Source organism: Hemitrygon akajei, chromosome 14 (assembly GCF_048418815.1).
Source record: "Hemitrygon akajei chromosome 14, sHemAka1.3, whole genome shotgun sequence".
Taxonomy (NCBI): domain Eukaryota; kingdom Metazoa; phylum Chordata; class Chondrichthyes; order Myliobatiformes; family Dasyatidae; genus Hemitrygon; species Hemitrygon akajei.
Genome location: NC_133137.1, coordinates 36,601,457 through 36,620,691, shown reverse-complemented (window position 1 = coordinate 36,620,691; position 19,235 = coordinate 36,601,457). Strand labels below are relative to the sequence as shown.

General features: G+C 39.2%; 1 protein-coding gene across 6 annotated transcripts in view; it reads left to right on the top strand.

Moving 5' to 3' along the window:
- LOC140738490 (synaptic vesicle 2-related protein) overlaps positions 1-19,235 on the top strand; it is an 81,330-nt gene that overhangs the window by 39,898 nt on the left and 22,197 nt on the right. For 5 of the 6 annotated variants that reach the window (XR_012101382.1, XR_012101383.1, XM_073065833.1 and 2 more), the window contains exons 3-10: positions 29-114; positions 2,097-2,195; positions 2,332-2,403; positions 6,861-6,985; positions 7,077-7,140; positions 7,790-7,915; positions 10,611-10,739; positions 13,549-13,622. Coding sequence is in view for 4 of the 6 variants with exons in the window: in XM_073065833.1 (XP_072921934.1) it covers positions 29-114; positions 2,097-2,195; positions 2,332-2,403; positions 6,861-6,985; positions 7,077-7,140; positions 7,790-7,915; positions 10,611-10,739; positions 13,549-13,622 (775 nt within the window). In the remaining 2 variants the exon portion in view is untranslated. The remainder of the gene's footprint in view (positions 1-28; positions 115-2,096; positions 2,196-2,331; positions 2,404-6,860; positions 6,986-7,076; positions 7,141-7,789; positions 7,916-10,610; positions 10,740-13,548; positions 13,623-19,235) is intronic. The other variant, XM_073065834.1, reaches the window with a different exon arrangement.

The window sequence follows — 19,235 nt, the reverse complement described above, 5'->3', positions numbered from 1 at the left end:
GGCGTGCAGCTTTCTTGTTGTTTCTCAGATGTGTTCATGGTGGAGGATGCAGTCGAAGCCATTGGGTTTGGAAAGTTTCAATGGAAGCTCTCCGTCCTTACAGGACTGGCATGGGTTAGTACTCACTTATTTTCTTTTCTCATAGTCTCATTTGTCCACATAGAAAACGTATTATCAGTGGTATTTATATTTTACTTGCACAATTTGTCATCTTTTGTATGTTAGTTGTTTGCCAATTTTTATAGAACATAGAAATTTACAGCACATTACAGGCCCTTCAGCTCACAATGTTGTGCCGACCATGTAACCTACTCTAGAATCTGCCTAGAGTTTCCCTATCGCATAGCCCTCTAAGCTCCATGTACCTATCTAAGAGGCTCTTAAAACACCCTATTGTATCCACTTCCACCACCGCTGCTGACAGTGGATTCCATGTCCCACCACTCACTGTGTGGGAAAAACTTACCCCTGACATCTCCTCGGTACCTATTTCCAAGCACCTTAAAATTATGCCCCTCATTTTAGCCATTTCAGCCCTGGGAAAAAGCCTCTGACTATCCACATGATCAATGCCCTCATCACCTCGATCAGGGCACCTCTCATCCTCCGTCGCTCCAAGGGAAAAAGGCCAAATACAATCAACCTATTATCATAAGGTATGTCCTCCAATCCAGGCAACATTCTTGTAAATCTCCTCTGGACTTCTGTGTAGTTTTCATAAATGCTATTGTATTTCTTGTAAATGCCTGGAAGATAATGACTCTCAAGGTGGTGTATAGTGTATGTACTTTGATAATAAATTTACTTTGATTTATTGTTACAAAAGTAATGAAGGAAGATTGGAAAGGAGACCAAAGACTGATCTTTCTACAAGATTAGAAGCAGATCCCTAGTAGACAACTAAATTAGATGAATATTTCCAGATAAACCAGACAATGTGTCACTTTGACAAAATAATCATATGTTGAGGATAGGGAGAAAAAAAGATTAATCATCATCATTATCTGCCATGTTGTATGACATGAGCAATCGTGGTCTTCCATCTGTCTTTAATCTGAGAAATAGTGAGGGATCATTAACTGTGGGGAAAACCCCCTACCCAACTCCCTCACCCTCCTCCACATGCATGACCGTGTTTTTTCTTGGCAAGGTTTCCTGCAGAAGCAATTTTGCTATTGCCTTTTTCTGGGCAGTGTCTTTACAAGATGGGAGATCCCAGCCATTATCAATACTCTTCAGAGATTGTCTCCCTGGTGTCAGTGGTTGCATAACCAGCACTTGTGATCTGCACCGGCTGCTCATATGACCATCCACCACCTGCTCCCATGGCTTCACATGACCCTGATTGGCAGGGGGAGGGGGGGTAAGTAAGTGCTTTACCTTGCCCAGCAGTGATCTGCAGGCTAGCAGAGGGAAGGAGCACTTTACACCTCCTTTGGTAGAGATGTATCTCCACCCCACCAACCTAAAATTAATGGATTACCTCAAATCAGTTAAAACTATGGAAAAAAGGTATCTAGATAAGAATGTTTTATGAAGGATAATTCAATATTTTAGTTTCTTTCTCCTTAGGGTGGTGGGGTAGAGATGTGTCATCCTTTGGCCAAGGTGTAGCAGCTGCTTAGCTCATCCCCCCCCCACCCCCTGCCTGATCAGGGTCATGTGAAGCCATGGGAGCCGGTGGTGGATGGTCGTATGAGCAGCTGGTGCATATCACAAGTCCTGGTTATGTGACCACTGACACCAGGCTGACAATCTCTGAAGAGTATTGATAATGGCTGGAGTCACCTGTCTTGTAAAGACACTGCCCAGAAGAAGGCAATGGCAAGCCACTTCTGTAGAAAAATTTGCCAAGAACAATTATGGTCACAGAAGGACTATGATTCACCCACATCATACGACGAGGCACATAACAAACGAACAAATTCCATCTTTTAATTTAATTTTCTTTAGATACAGATGATCACTCATTTGGAGAGAGCAGATTTGTATTTCCATGGAAGGAATAGATTTATCATTCTGAGTTTTCCTACTTTTGTATTTGTTACTTGCTGTAGTTCTGTGTTGTATATGCTAAATGTGTTGGCTTGTTTCAGATGGCAGATGCCATGGAGATGATGATCCTTAGTATACTGGCACCTCAACTGCACTGCGAGTGGAGATTGCCAAGCTGGCAAGTTGCCTTTCTAACCTCGGTAGGATAACTTCATTGAAGTGTAAATGAGTGGCCCCGCAGCCCAGTGAATGGTCTTATTAGTCACTGTTACCAAATTGTGCCGTTTCCATATTGATCCTCCTCTTGTGCTTTTTCCCTCTCACCTACCACTGTAGGTGGTGTTTATTGGAATGATGTCCAGCTCATCGCTCTGGGGGAACATATCAGATCAGTATGGCCGAAAGACGGTGAGTATCAATGATGCTGTCGGCGTCCACACTACAGAATCAGAATCGAGTTAAATATTGTGAGTGTTTGTTGTAAAATTTGTTAACTTCGTAGCTGCAGTACATAATAATAGAGGGGGAACTGTAAATTACACTAAGTATGTATATTAAGTTGTTAAATTAAGTAGTGCAAATATAGAAATAAGAAAATTATTGAGGTGGTGTTCATGGGTTCATTGCCCATTCAGAAACCGGATGGCCGAGGGGAAGGAGCTGTTCCTGAATCACTGAGTGTGCCTTCAGGCTTCTGTACCTCCTTCCTGAGGCTAGCAATGAGAAGAAGCGCATCCTGCGTGTTGGGGTCCTTAACGATGAATGCGGCCTTTTTGAGGCATCGCTCTTTGATGATGTCCTGAGTGCCGTGGTACCAGCCCATGGTGGAGCTGACTGAATCCAAGCTGACATGCAGGAAATTCTCTCTTCAAACCCTGAATCTTGCGTGCTTCTAAGTGCTGGAAGGGTGTATTTTGTGTATCTCAATTTTTAAAACACCTGCGATCTCAGTGTCACACCATCTGATGCATTCACTCAAACCATTTGGATAACCTCCAGACGGGTGTGGTGGAGTAGTATCAGGTATACCTGCTTATTAATGCAGATATCTAATTAGATTCAGGTTTACTGTCACTGGCATGCGTCATGAAATTTGTTTTTGTGGCTGCAGTACATTGCAATAAAAACTAAAACTGAAGTACCACAAGTATGTATTATAAATGTTTTAAAAGTTAAATAAGTGGGTTCAATGTCCATTCAGAAATCTGACATCAGAGGGGAAGAAGCTGTTCCTGAATCACTGAGTGTGTGTCTCCAGGCTCCTGTACCTCCTCCCTGATGGCAGTAATGAGAAGAGGGCATGGCCTGCGTGATGGGGTTACTTAACGATTGATGCCACCTTTTTGAGACATCGCTCCTTGAAGATGTTCTGGATACTGGGGAGGCTAGTGCCCATGATGGAGCTGACTGAGTTTAAACTTTCTGAAGTTTATTTTGATCCTGTGCGGTGTTCTTTCCCAACCAGCCCCATACCAGACAGTGGTGTAGCCAGCTAGAATGCTATCCATAGTACATCTGTAGGAATTTGTGAGTGTCTTTGCTGACATACTAAATCTCTTCAAACCCCTAATGAAATGTATTTGCTGACGTGCTTTCTGTGTAACTGCATCAATATGTTGGGCCCAGGATATGGGCCTCAGATGTTGACATTCAGACAGTTGAAACTGCTCACTCTGTTGATTGACAGCTTGAATCAAAGGTTTAGGTGAACACGTTAGAATCAGGTTAAGAACAGAGTATAAATGGTCTGACTTTGTGTTCAATACTTAGCAGCATATTTCCTGCTCCTTGGGACATCTGTGAGATCTCTAATCAAAGGTTCATATGGTCAAGTTGTGTAGATTTCAAGATGGATCACTTTTACTTCCAAACGCTGTCTACACTTCAGCTGTTCCCATAGTAGACTGGATATGGTGTGTCCAATGAGTTCACCGGAAAGTACAGTCTTCTATTGATAACATTCTTACTGATTACAAATAACAGTCCGAAGTGTTGAGCATTTAAAGTTTTTTTTGATATAAGCTGGAGTGCTGCAGTTCCTTAAGGTTGTTGTACCTGGGGGGGGAGGTAGTGGAGATAAGCTCCCCACTACCACTAGCTATTCAATGCTCCAGTGGCGTGGGTCTCAAATAGACTCTGACTGTCAAGCCTAGCTCCTGGCCTTCACGGGTGGCTTAGCTACTAATCCAGCGGAATTGTTTCTACTGACAGGCGAAGGGGCAAAGGCGGGTTACTGGCACCTTAAAACCAGTCATTCTAGGCAAATGGGGCTGATTAGCCTTGGTTGGCAGGTCATCTAGGAGAAGGAAAACTCTGATCTCAAACCTCCACTGCCATGCGGCTATACCCACTCGTGGGGAAGGCTTCAGGAGTAAAACCTGAGGAAGAATCCGGAACTGGGGCCCCTAAGGCATTCAGTTCAATGCAGGCTGCTAACCCCTGCAGTGCCGCTGGTGCCAAACTGTCGGTCTCTGATATTCCTTTGGATTCATCAGCTGCGTGGAGAGGAGGAGCCTTCTGCATGGGAAACAACTTGCCCTCCATATCTTCTGGCCTGACTTGCATATCATGTAGACAGCAGGGGTGCATTATCCCTGGTCAACCCCAAATAACGGAGAGACTCAAAGCTGGAGTCTCAAGTGGAAAAATTGTCCTTTGGTTGCCAGCACTAAATGCATGGAAAATCATTAGCTGCTCATTGTACATTCAATCCCAACGATTTCATTGGAACTGGATGTTCAGAGGCTGAATACACAAGTACTGGACAGTGCTCTCCAATGTTAAGTGGAGCAACCGACTGATTTTAAACCCCTTAATATTGTGGACTAGAATGCTAATGGCATTCGTTTGAGGAGAAGAGGACAGGCATGTGGCTTCCCTCCAGATCAGATCTGACGTCAACAAGCACAAGAAAATCTGCAGATGCTGGAAATCCAAAGCAACTCATGCAAAATACTGGAGGAACTCAGCAGGTCAGGCAGCATCTGTGGAAATGAATAAACAGTTGATATTTCTGGCCAGGACCCTTCATCAGGAGTGGGGAAGCACTTTTCATTTCAAGCAGCCAGAGTAAGGTATAGAGTGCTCCAAAATCAGTGAAAAACAACTTAAAAGCAATAAACCTTTGAGTACCAAGTACCTGAACTAAAACTGGGGATATCACAATAGCGTGGCAGTTACTGTAATGAGCTCTTCGGGCTTGTGCAGGGAGATAGACAGCATTGTACTCTGAGGTGGACAGCATTGTGCTCTGAGGTTTTCAGAGCACCTGATTGGTTAATTGTTTAACAAGAGTCATTACTTGTTTAGAGTTCCTTGTTTTTTTTTTTTTGGAGCAACTCTCTCTTCGTAATGTCTTCTGGTGCTTTCTCTTTAAACTTGTTTAGGCTTGGGGAATTCCGAGTTACTTTTATTATTTAAGAAGACGCCTAATTAGCACGAATCGCGGGGTCCTAGTTTTGAGAATGTTGCGTCTCACGGTGAAGCTCGACTGAGCCACCAATGTTCTGTTGGAATTATTAGAATTCTTCTGAATAAACTCTGGTTGCCGTCTCTACACTGGAGTCTGTCTTTCCTGTGCACTTGGCTTCCAACATTGCCAGCATACATCGTGATCATTATGTTGCCAGTGTCCTGAGTTCAATTCTGCTGTTGTCTTTGAGTTTGTATCTTCTCCCTGTGACTGCATGGGTTTCTTCTGGATGCTCCAGTTTCCACCAACATTCCAAAGGTGTACAGGTTTATGGCTTAATTGGCCGATGGCTGTAACTGGGTGGTGCAGGCTTGTTGAGCTGGAAAGACCTGTTTCCGTGTTATGTCTCTAAATAAATAAATCCGGAAGTTCTGGGTTCACAAGTCACCCGTAGGGGGGAGGGTGCTATTAGTTGGGAACCAAACATCAGAAGCTGAAGATGTGTTTTCACTAAGTTTGGAGAACATGAAGTGTGTATGAAGCAAAGACTGCTCCAAACAAATGGAAGTCAGTGGTTCATTGACCTAGAAGCAAATTAACATGGAACTATTAGACACTTTAGAACAAAAACATGAGGAAATTGTGTTAGGAGGATTAAGAATCTTAAGTGGAAAATAAAACAAACTTCATCTCATGCAATAACCTATTTCAGTTTGTTCTGAATTTGTTTTGAGATCTGAGTCCCAGAAATCCCCTTGTCCTTTCAGCCAGGCCCCCCCCCCCCACCAAGACTCTGCCCATTTGCCATGTTTCAGCCTCAGCTTCTTTCCCCCCTTCTCATTAATGTAGAGTACCATTTCTCCTTCTCTCTGGTAAAGTCTTCATTCTCCTTTCTTGGTTATCTGCAATATGCAGAGTTAGGAATTCCCTTGATTGTTCTATCAATTCTACCTGTGCTACCACAACCACGTCAAAAGCAGCATCTCACCAATCGCATCCCTTCATGTTGAAAGGTTAGAACCTGTTCCCTGAGTTTGTGTTGGACCAAGTTGTGTCCAAGGGAATAAGAAGCTGGAAGAACTCAGCAGACTCTGGAGGCAGATGGACAGTAGATGTTTCTCATCAAGTTTCTTCAAAGTTTTCAACTCAAAACCAGCCCATGTGAAGAGTCTTGATACAAAACATTGACTGACTGCTTTCCTCCACAGATGCTGTCTGACGTGCTGAGTTCCTCCACCTTGTGTATTGCTTCAGATTCCAGCATCTTGTGTCTCAATGTCTAAGACAACCTTAGTTTATTATCTCATATAAAGGTTGGAACCCAGTTACTTTGTTACTCCCAGAGTATGGTACTGCAACGCAAGCCCAGTTTACACTAGAAATCTTCGCCTTGTAAACTAGATAGGGGCTGGTACACTGTTTAACTGTCAGTGCTTCTGTGTGTTAATTCAAGGGTCTGAAAGTTAGCGTAATCTGGACACTGTACTATGGAATACTGAGTGCCTTCTCGCCAGTCTACAGCTGGCTACTTGTCCTCAGAGGCTTGGCAGGCTTTGGGATTGGAGGTGTTCCACAATCGTGAGTGCATCTTTCAATATTTCTTTTTGATCTTTTATGTACTAACTTAATGACTGATTAACTGATTTTCAGTCTTGGTTGCCCCACACAGAGTAACGTTATATGCAGAATTTCTTCCAATGAAATCGAGAGCAAAGTGTATCTTACTAATAGAGGTGAGTGGACTGTTTTGCTCTGAGCGCTGCCTTTAATTCAAGCTCACTTCCACAAAAATAAATTCTTTCCATGTAACAACTAAAAGTTGTTAGTCTTGGGAACTTCCAATTATTGGATAAGAGTGTTAACAAAGTCCATATGCATCATGGACCTGATACAAGATAATTCTCTGCCCAATGTGTTCTGACAATCTTTCCCAAATTTCATAATGTATGCATTTAAAATTGAGGATTGCTTCACTTAAATCATTATTTTAAGCTCTTGTATGAATTAGAAAGAAAGAATTAATTACACTAACTGTTGAGGTCAAATGGAGTGTAGGTGTGATGCAAAATAATACTCTCTCTTACTAAGCAAAAGCAGACAACGTTAACCCCATTCAAGAACATTTCTGAGAAGCATTGATATCAGCAAAGTTCAAAATATGAGTGGGAGAGGGGAGAGAGGAACAGTGGTATAAGTGGTAACAGTGGGGGAGTTGGGTGGGGGGGGTGAGAAAGGGGAGGGAGAAGAATGAGCGAGTAGGGGAGACAGACAGACAGGTGGACTTGGATAGAAAAGAGGGAAAGACAGCAATTAACAATTTTGCAGTTGCTGCTTTCCTGAGGACATGTGGATTGTGTTTAATTGAAAGTCTCTTCATTTCAGGTGTTCTGGGCCTTTGGGACAGTGTTTGAAGTACTGCTGGCAGTGGTGGTGATGCCTACCTTAGGATGGCGCTGGCTGCTCATTCTTTCTGCAGTGCCTCTTATGATTTTTGCTGTCTTGTGTTTTGTAGGTATTTCTATTGAGAGTTAAATTTGAATAAAAATTAAATTGATAATTTGGGTGTGGGAGGAATGCAAATAATGAACTGGCTGTGTATGCCATGAATCCTCAGAGTGAGGTTGTAATTTGAACTTGAGCAAGAGCCTAGGTCTGTCTAAAGAAAGAGAAAGTCCCAAGGCAGTTTAGGTGCAGAGTGGGTTCTCGGTGCAGGGCCAGCCTCCCTTGGTTTTGGATCAGCTGAGAAAGACTTGGTAGCAGGTCCTTTATCCATTACATTGGGATGCTAGACACTGTTAAAAAAGAAAGAAGGCATTTCCTGTTATTATACAGGAGGGGGACAATGACTTCAACAGTTCTGGATGAACTGTTGGACTCAGTAAGCAAATGTCACCAATAAAAAGTACATTTATTATCAAAGTATGTACACAGAGTCCAACCCTGAGTTTCATCCTCCCCCAGGCAGCCACAAAACAAAAACCGTTCAAGAAAACATCCCACGACCAATGTGTGTGGTGGGGGGGGGGGGGGAGGGGGAGAACAGATTGTGCAAACGGCAAAAAGCGAGTGAATAACACATAGAATGTCAAACATCAAACTAGCAGGATTCAGTTTAGTGACACTGTGCTAGCCAATTCAGGGCCATTGTTTGCCAAAGCAGCCCTGGCCCATATTGATCACCCCAGTCAATCCACTCAAAAAGAGCAAAAAAAAGTAACCTGAATCCATGAAACATGAACCTCAAAGTTTCCCAAAAATTCCCAGTTTAGTTACCTGACATAAACGGTAGATAGATGAAGTAATCAAACAGCAGGTTTAGTTCTACAAGTCACTATCATATATTATGTTTTCTGCACTAAAGCTTTTGTTTTGCATTGGAACTATATAAAAAAAATTAGTTTGAGCTTTTGGAATGTGCACAGTATAGTATACAGTGCCTTGTAAAAGAATTCGGCCCTCAGCCCTCTGTTGTCACAAATGAGTATTAGAACCAGTGATTTTGATCAATTTAACTGAGAATTTTTATTTGTTGATCACATGTCCCTTTTATTCACAGTAGAGCCCAAAACCAGTTATTAAGCATGAAAAACTAAACATTCAAAAACAAAGTGTCAGCAGTTCAGTAGTATTCATCCCCTCCCCCCGTACTGAGTCGAGCCACCTCTCTCAGTTATAAAGCCAGTTGTCTTTTTGGATCAGTTTCTATCAACTTTGCACAACATGATGGACCAAGATTTTCCCATTCCTCCTTGCAAAATTGGTCAAGCTGTGCCAGGTTAATTGGGGATTGGCAGTGCACAGGAATCTTGAAGTCTTGTCTGAGGAAAGTTAACATGGTAATTACAAAAAGGATGAATACTTGTTCAGTCTCACAATTTTGGCTTTTGATATTTACTCAACTTTTGTAGATTAGCTCAAAAAATCTTACTTCACTATATATTAAATTTAGAAAATGAGACAAAGTATGAAAATACTTGTGGGGGCTGAACACTTTTTCAAGGCACTGTATATACAGTACTTTGGATTCTAATTAACTGAGCCAAAGAGCAGCTGCTTATTTGGGATAACACTGAAAGAATAAAAATTAATTGAGAAAAGTGCTGGGATTCCCTTATTTTAATTGCAGCACTATGTTGCTTAATTGAAACATGAGATTGTTGTGGTTGTTAGATGCTACACTCTTCTTAGAGCAAACAGTTTTTAAATAGTGTTGGTTGTATGTGTTTGTGTTCAAAAAGCAGTGATTTTTGTCACTGATAGTTGGTGAGAAATGGCAGGGAGTGAACATGAAGATTTCACTACAAGTTAGGAACTACAAAGAATTTGAAGGTATCAGCAATCATCTTGAATATTACAATGAAAATGGAGATTTGGAGGATGTAATGGTTGATAGTATAGTGTCTGAAATGTTTGCACAGTACTGTATTTGTCGATGTGTAGCAGAGAATGAGTTTGTAAATCAGGTGGGAGCAAAGACTGTTGGGAATGGTAAGGGTGGAGCGGGAGGGGTGTGACAGGTGACAGAAAAAGTGAGGTATGGCATGGGTGTAGACACATCCAGCCCTGAGGCAGTAGGCCTCAAATGTCATTTGATTCTAAACAATTGGTTGATTGATCATTACAGAACATCTCTGGTGCTTCCCATTACCTTCTCTCTCCCTTCTGCTTTGCCCAACCATGATTCCCCTCTCCTTGTCCTCTTCCCACTCTCAGTCCACAATAGAGACCCATATTAGAATTAGGTTTATCAGCAATCACATAAGTCATGAAATTTGTGTTTTTTGTGGCAGCAGTACAGTCCAATACACACAATCACTACAGTACTTTGCAAAAATCCTAGGCACTCTAGCTTTATATATGTACCTAAGAGTTTTGCACAGTGTGTGTGTGTGTGTGTGTGTGTGTGTGTGTGTGTGTGTGTGTGTGTGTGTGTGTGTGTGTGTGTGTGTGTGTGTGTGTGTGTGTGTGTGTGTGTGTGTGTGTGTGTGTGTGTGTGTGTGTGTGTGTGTGTGTGTGTGTGTGTGTGTGTGTGTGTGTGTGTGTGGTTACATCATGTAGATTTTTTATGGTTGATTACAGAGCAATTAATTTTTAATTGTGTTAATTAACTTAACTAATAATACAATAAGGAAGGCGTATCCAATCTTTGCATTACAGTTCTGTGGGAATACCAAATGTTTCAGATATACTCTATTTGTTACAGTGGCTTCCAGAGAGTGCACGTTATGATGTATTGTCTGGGAATCAAGAGAAAGCTCTTGCTACGTTAAAGCGCATTGCCACAGAAAACGGAGCACCGATGCCACTTGGAAAACTGATAGTTGCCAGGCAGGTAAGGGATTGCCATGAGTATTAAAATATTGCTGCTGAAATTCAAACAAAGCTATATTTTGGAAAATCTGGGATTATTTCAACAAGATTGATCCTTCTTGTTCATTATTTCCTCTGAGCACAAAATGATTCCTGTTTATTTACATTCTTGCACAAGTTACAGCATGGAATCAGGCCATTCAGCCCACTGAGTCTCTGCCAGCAGACTAAGAGCAGTCCATCAAGTGTCAGATCCTACTCAAATCCGAATTTCCAACTCTACTCCACCATCCCCCACACCCTGGAAAGAATTGCAGTTTGAATAGTGTCGTGTACTGCCATCCATGCGATTTTTGCACATTTGCCCAGATCACTCGTCGTCAGTGCCACTTTCAGAATTGTGTCATCTACTTTATGTTGTATTCTTTTCCTAGACTTCCAATAAATTGTAAAGTCCGATTTTCATTGAGTACAGACACCTCACAGGTTTGATGTTACTCAAACCTTAACCTTGGCATCCTTTGCCGCTAAAGCTAGGGGAGTTTCCATTCTTATTAATTCAAATATTCCTTTTGAACTCCATAATAAAATATCTGATACAAATGGCCGTTTTATTATTGTTTCTGGTAAACTATATAACACTAAAGTTGCACTAGCAAACCTGTATGCCCCCAACTTTGATGATGTTAACTTTTTTGAACGGTTTTTTCCTCACTACCAGACTTAAACTCATACTCTCTTATATTGGGTGGTGATTTCAACTGTTGGTTGGATCCTAAACTGGACCGATCGTCCTCTGTTACCAGATCACCTACTAGATCTGCCTTAGCTATTCAATCGGTTCTTAATTCGGATCTAAAGATCCATAAGGTCTGGGGACCTTTTATCGAGTACTTTCATAACCTTCCTCTTGACTAGGGTTTTTTTTTTCTTTTTTTTCTTTTCTTGCTTTCAGCTCCCTTTTTTTTTTCTGGTAGTAGGCATTATTATCCTCTGTTGCTAAGTGTATTCACAGTCTGGGAGTTTGACTGTCCGGACTTATACTCTTTATACTGTGTGGTGGTTGGTCTGGAGTTGTTGTTGTTTTTTTCTTGTGTTGTGGGGCTTGGAGAGGACACTAAGCTTACTTGTCTTTAATTTAGGTGCTTTTTTTGTTAAATTCTCTTCCTTTGTAGCATATTGTTATTGTATGCTTAATCTTGCACTGTATTAATGCTCCTCATTGGGATTTGGGGTTTTTAATTTTGTAAAATGTTTTGAAAAACTAATAAAAAAAATTTAAAAAAAACCTTAACCTTGGATATTAGGATTGGTAATTAAAAAGGGAAAAAGTGTTCAGGGAAGAAATTCCAAAGCTTGTGGCTCTGGCAGCTCATTGCACAGCTACCTGTTCTGGAGCATAAAAGCCACAAGATACATTCAGATATGTTCTAGAGGCCTCTTCATGTTGCCTGCTTAAAATATCCTACATTCATACTTTTAACCATCTCTATAAGGGAAAGTGAGAACCGTTAACCTTGCACACCTGTGAGTGTGAAGGGAGAGAAATGTTAATCTTACACTGATGTGGTGTACTATTTCACTTATTAACCTACAGGTTAATCCCAACCATCTTCAGCCTGACCATTATGGGATAAATACTCTATGGAAGACCAAAGCAGACAGGAAAAACAGGTTCATTGTCCTGTGGCATGTACAATGCACACTTGTCTGCTGAAAATTAGAAATGGCAGACTTGGGGATGAACTTTGCTTGTGATGAAGTAGGGGGAGAAAGCCCAAAGAAAGAGTTTTTTAAAAAAGAAGTTAACTCTCGGAAAATTTTAAAAGATGTCTTGATGATTAGCGAAAATGAGATACTAGTTTTTATGGACCAGGAATTTAATTTAGAAGTGTTGGTGGGTATTTGCTGAGCATTTGGGGACAAGTACGATTGTGCTCCTACCCCTGGACACCAATAGATGTTATTAGGAGAGCTTCTCTTTGCAAATTCAGTAATCCCTGTTGGTAATTCTGCACCATAGAAATGAAAAATGCTGTGTTTTTTTTTGAAGTTGATTACTTTTCAATACTCTCTGCCTCTCATGATAAATATGTGGTTAAGAACCCAAATGACTGCATGGCTTCACTACACTTGTAAATAAAACACACACAAAATGCTGGAGGAACTCAGCCGGTCAGGCAGCATCTATGGAAATGAATGAACAGTTGACGTTTTGAACTGAGACCCCTCATTGGGACTGGAAAGGAAGGGGAAAGAAAGGTGGGAGTAGGGGAAGGAGGCTACCTAGAAAGGATTGGTGAAGCCAGGTGGGTGGGAAAGACAAAGGGCTGGAGAAGGAGGAATCTAATTGGAGAGGAGAATGCACCGTTAGAGAGAAAAATGTTTTCCTTTGTACATATTGCAATCTTGTTATCCTTGAGAAATTGTAGTAATGTCTACAATGCCCTGTGTGAATTATGTAGTGGCAGACAGAAGATTCTGTGATATGCCAGCAGTTCTAACACTGAATGTGACTTCCTGCTGAGTGCCGACGTTGCAACTGGATGTCAGGCACGTCTTTCATGGGCACAGACCCATGAATACTGACCCGATAGCTTAGCTCTTCTCCATGCCCCTCCTTTCCTATTCCCCAGTGAGACTATAGCTAAGGAGAAAGTAAGTAAAGTGGCATTGCAATTTTTAAAATGTATTACTTATGAAATTAATGAAGTGCATGGTACCATAATCTTGGCTTTAGTTGTAGTGAGGTAGTTGATGATGATGAAATGAATCAAACCTCCCCTCAGCCACCATTGGACTAAATCTGGTGAAATCTTTCTTTGAGACAGGAGGACCGTGGTCGTATCCGGGACCTCTTCACACCAGAGTTTCGAATGACCACCATCCTGTTATGGTTCATTTGGTAAGGCAGATTTTGAAACATACAAATTCATTCAATTCAAAATGTCTCTATAATTTTTTTTAAATAATCTACGCAGTCCAGGTAAGGTCTGTAAATATCCGTCACATTAGATGTCAAATTACAGGTAAAATACACTCTTGTTTAGCTTTTTATTAATTTTCAAATTCATAAACATAATAATAGTACAAAGAGATTGGGATTACATTATTGGTAAATAACATATGCAAATAAAAACTACAGATAACACAAGTGTACTGAGCCTCCCAAACTCTTAATGCAGTTAAACATGATTTTTAAAAAATGGAGGAAAAAAAGTAAAAAAAAACTCCAAATCAAAGAAAAAACAAAAAACTAAACAAAACTAAACTAAACACAGCTGGGCTGTTATATTACATCATACACAATCATTAATGTCATTAACTCCGCTCCTCTATCCATATATTTAAGGTTAATAGAAAGGAATCAGAAAAGGTCAATTTACATCATATGAAAATGTTGAATAAATGTTGTCCAAGTTTCTTCAAATTTAACCAAAAAGTCAAAAGTGACACTTCTGATTTTTTTTCTAAATTTAGACAAGATATAGTTTGGGGAAAACATTGGAGTGTAGTAGGGGGATTAATCTCTTTCCAATTCAATAAAATGGATCTTCTAGCCATTAATGTAGCAAATGCAATCATCCACCAAGCTGAGGAGGATAAATAACTATGTTCTATCAATAGTAAACAAAAAATTGCAGTAATGGGATGAGGATGTAAATCAATACGCAAAACTGTTGAAACAGTATCAAAAATGTCTTTACAATATTTTCCCAAAAGAGGGCAAGACCAAAACATATAAGTCAAAGAAGCTACCTCAGAATGTCATCTATTACAGACAGGACTGAGATGGGAGTAAAAACGAGCTAGTTTATCTTTATACATGTGGGCCCTATGTACCGCCTTAAATTGTATCAATGCATGTTTAGCACATATAGAGGAACAGTTAACTAATTGGAGAATTTTCTCCCATTTCTCTATAGGTAAGGAAAGTTGAAGTTCCCTTTCCCATTCATTCTTAATTTTATCAGATATACCTGGCTGTATTTTCAGAATCATATCATAAATAGTTGCTATTAAATCCTTCTGATAAGGGTTTAAATCTAAAATTCTTTCCGTGACATCAGTTGGATATGAATTTGGAAAAGTAGGTAGCGTAGTATTCAGAAAGTTTCTAATTAGTAAGTATCAAAGAAAATAAATAAATAAATAAATAAATGGGATCTGGGCAAATTATATTTATTAAGTAACTGTTCAAAAGACATGAAACAGTTACCCAAGAATAAGTCATGAAAACATATTATACCCTTCATTTTCCATACCAAAAAGGCTTGATCCATAACAGAGGGTTGGAGAAAGAAATTAGATATAATGGGGCTTGCTAGAATGAATTTGTTCAAACCAAAAAATTTGCGAGATTAAAACCAGATTCGTAGTGTGTATTTAATTATTGGATTGACCATTGGTTTATTCCATTTAGAAAGAGAAAAGGGAAGTGAGGTCCCTAAAACAGAAACAAATGAAAACCCTTGTATGGATTTACATCCAAGGTTTACCCATTGTGAACTTGGAATTATATCCAAATCTTGCGTCCAAAATATTAAATATCGGATATTAATTGCTCAGTAATAAAATCTTAAATTCGGCAATGCCAAACCACCATCCTTTTTAGACTTCTGTAAATTTTTTTTTTACTTAACCTAGGATTTTTATTCTGCCAAATATATGAAGAAATTTTAGAGTCAACAGTATCAAAAAAGGATTTAGAAATAAAAACTAGTACCACTTGAAATAAATATAAAAATTTAGGTAAAATAATCATCTTAATCGCATTGATTCGGCCAATCAGTGATAAAGACAATGGGGACCATTTAGTAAGCAATGGTTTAACCTGCTCAATTAAAGGTAAAAAATTGGCCTTAAATAAAATCCTTATGCTTCTTAGTAATTTTAACACCCAGATAAGAAAAATGGTCAGAAACCAGTGGGAAAGGTGAATGTCTATAAATTGGAACCTGCATATTTAATGGGAAGAGTTCACTCTTATTAAGATGTTTGTAGCCGGGAAAGCTACTAAACTGAGCAAGCCAGGATATCACTGCAGGACTGAATTTCTCAGGATTAGAGAGATATAGTAACAGATCATCTGCATAGTGATAACTTGTGTGTCCCATTGCCATGGGTAATGCCAAGTATATTAGGTGAGTCACGAATAGCAATAGCCAAGGGTTCCAAGGCAATATCAAATAATAAAGGGCTAAGAGGACAGCCCTACCTAGTGCCACGAAACAACTGAAAAAAGGGAGATCTTTGATTTTTGGTAAATATCGAGGCCAAAGGGGAATGGTAAATCAATTTAATCCAAGATATAAATTTCGGACTAAAATTAAATTTCTCAAGTGTACTGAATAAATATGTCCATTCAACTCTGTCAAACGCTTTCTCAGCGTCCAGTGAAATGACACATTCTAGAGTTCTAGACGAAGAAGAATAAACAATATTCATTAATCTCCTAATATTAAAAAACGATTTTTAATAAATCCAGTCTGGTTGACAGAAATAATTTGAGACTATACATTCTCCATTCTAGTTGCCAGTATTTTAGAAAAAAATCTTAGAATCCACGTTCAGCAAGGATATAGGCCTATATGATGCACATTCAGTAGGATCCTTATCTTTTTTAAGAATTAGGGAAATAAAGGCTCCATAAAAAGATTGTGGTAATTTACCTATAAATAATGCATCCTCAAAGATTCTACATAACCAAGGAGAAAGTATAGTAGAAAAGGATTTTAAAAATTCTATTATGTAGCCCTCCAGACCAGGTGCTTTATCTCAATTCATCGAAGAAATAGCATCCTTTATTTCTTTCGTAATAGGTGCATCTAATGTTAAACGTTCATTGTGCTAATTTCCAAACATTCAATTTCCTTGAGTATTCATGCATTATAGTGGGGCAATCAGGAAATTCTGATTGATATAAAAAAGTATAAAATTCTTGAAAAGATTTGTTTATCTCATCATGATCAACCGACAGAGTGCCATCTCGTTTACAAATCTTGTTAATCTTGTGTTTAACTGAAGCAGTTTTCAATTGATTAGACAGTAATTTACCAAATTTATCACCATGTATATAAAACTGACTCCTAGATTTAATTAATTGATTTTCAATCGAGGATGTTAGTAATAGACTGTGCCCCAGTTGAAGTTCGACTCTCTTTTTATAAAGCTCCTTACTAGGAGCAATAGAATATTTCTTGACAATTTCGTTAATCTTGTCCACCAGCATAAGTATTTCATTATTAGTTTTTTTTAATCCAGCAGAATATGAAATAATTTGCCCACAGATATATGCTTTAAAAGTGTCCCATAATACCCTGCTGGAAATTTCTTCCGTAAAATTTGTTGAAAAAAATCAATCTGTTCCTTAATAAAATTAACAAAGTCCGAGTCCTGAAGCAGAATAGAATTGAACCGCCATTGTTTAATACTAGAAGGTGTATCCATTAATTTGATAGATAGTTTCAAGGGTGCATGGTCGGACATGGCAATGGAATCATTGTTGCAGTCAGTAACAAATGGAATTAAATGAGAATCAATAAAGAAGTAGTCAATTCTAGAATAATTGTGATATACATGAGAAAAGAATGAAAATTCTTTATCCTTTAGGATATAAAAATCTCCAAATTTCTAAAATTTGAGAATCAACCATAAAGGAATTGATAAAAGTAGCCGATTTGTTTGGAAGTACCTGATTAGACATGGATCTATCCATTGAAAGATTTAAACAGCAGTTAAAATCTCCACCCATTATCAACATATAATCATTTAGATTAGGAAGGGATGTAAATAAATGCTTAAAAATTTCAGGATAATCAACATTTGGAGCATAAACATTAACCATAACAACTTTTTTGTTAGAGTAAGCCAGTAATTAGCAAGAATCTACCATTCGGATCTGAAATTGCTTCATAATGAACAAATGAGATTGAAGAATCTATAAAAATAGAAACTCCTTTCACTTTAGCCTGAGAGTTCAAATGGTATTGTTGTCTCTGAAAAAACACTGATCATCCTCTTTCCTCACATGAGTTTCTTGTGCAAAGATGATATGAGCATTCATTCTGTGGAATACTTTAAAAAAAAAATTTCCATTTAATTGGATGGTTAAATCATTTGTATTCCAAGAAACAAAATTAATTATCTTATCCATATTACTAGAATCAGCCACATGGTACGTAAAGGGTTAACCAGAATAGAAACTCATGAACCCGGAAGAGGTAAAAAGGTTCAAAGAGAAACCGGAAGTTACGACATTTCGGACATTATAGTAATTTCACTCATTGGGCTCATTACTTAGTACAGGAATGTACCTAGAAAAGAGGTCACAGGAGTGGAACCTGGTGTGGTCTTCTGCTGTAGTCCATCCAGTTCAAGGTTCGAAGTGTTGTACATTCAGAGATGCTCGTCTGCAAACCATGGAACACGTGGTTATTTGAGTTACTGTCACCTTCCTGTCAACTTGGACCAGTCTGGCCATTCTCCTCTGACCTCTCTCATGAGCAAAGCGTTTTTTGCCCACAGAACTGCTGTTCACTGGATTTTTTTTTTGTTTATTGCACTATTCTCTATCAACTCTAGAGACTGTTGTGTATGTAAATTTCCGGAGATCAGCAGTATCTGAGATACTCAAACCATCCCATCTGTCACCAACAGTCATTCCATAGTCAAAGTCACTTAGAGCTAATTTTGTTCTCTATTCTGATGTTTAGTCTGAACAACAACTTCTTGAGCATGTTTTTATGCATCGAGTTACTGCCACATGATCGACTGATCAGATATTTGCACTAATGAGCAAATTTACCTAATAAAGTGGCCATTGAGTCTACTTTTTTTATATAACTTGGATGCCCTTTACAGGACAACACCACATAAATGTATTTCTGGAATTATCAGTGACTTGTACTCCAAGATCAAGAAAATTCTGTGAATTAAAAGACTAGTAACAATAATAGTGACTATGGAACTCCTGAATTGTTGTAATATTTAATCTGATTCACCGATGCTGTTTAGGGGAAGTGAATCAGATTACAGCCCTTAATTGTGGGTATATTGTTTCATGCTGCGGACTTCCCATGTGACATATTTAAATTCCTTTGTTGTTTCAATGCATCCTCGGTAAGGTATTGCCTGGATTTTTGTATCAGTTAACAATCTGAATATCAGCATATTTGTTTAATCCTGGACAACTCTATTTCAAGAGTTCGGTAGTCCCATTTAATATAAAAGAAATGGATGCAATATACACCCTGAAATCCTTGTTCTTTGTAGACATTCACAAAAACAGGAAAGTACCCCCAAAGAATGAGTGACAGGAAAAGTGTTAGAGCCCCCAAAGACACCCCGTTGCCATGCACAATCAACAGCAATGCAAAGACCCTTCCTCACCCCTCCCACTACCACAAAAAAGCATCAGTACCCTCCACCCACCAATTTGACATCCCCCCCTGCCGCTTCCCCCCCCCAACTTTCCTAGAATGATCAAAGCTAATGTTAATCCTGACTCATAAATTTG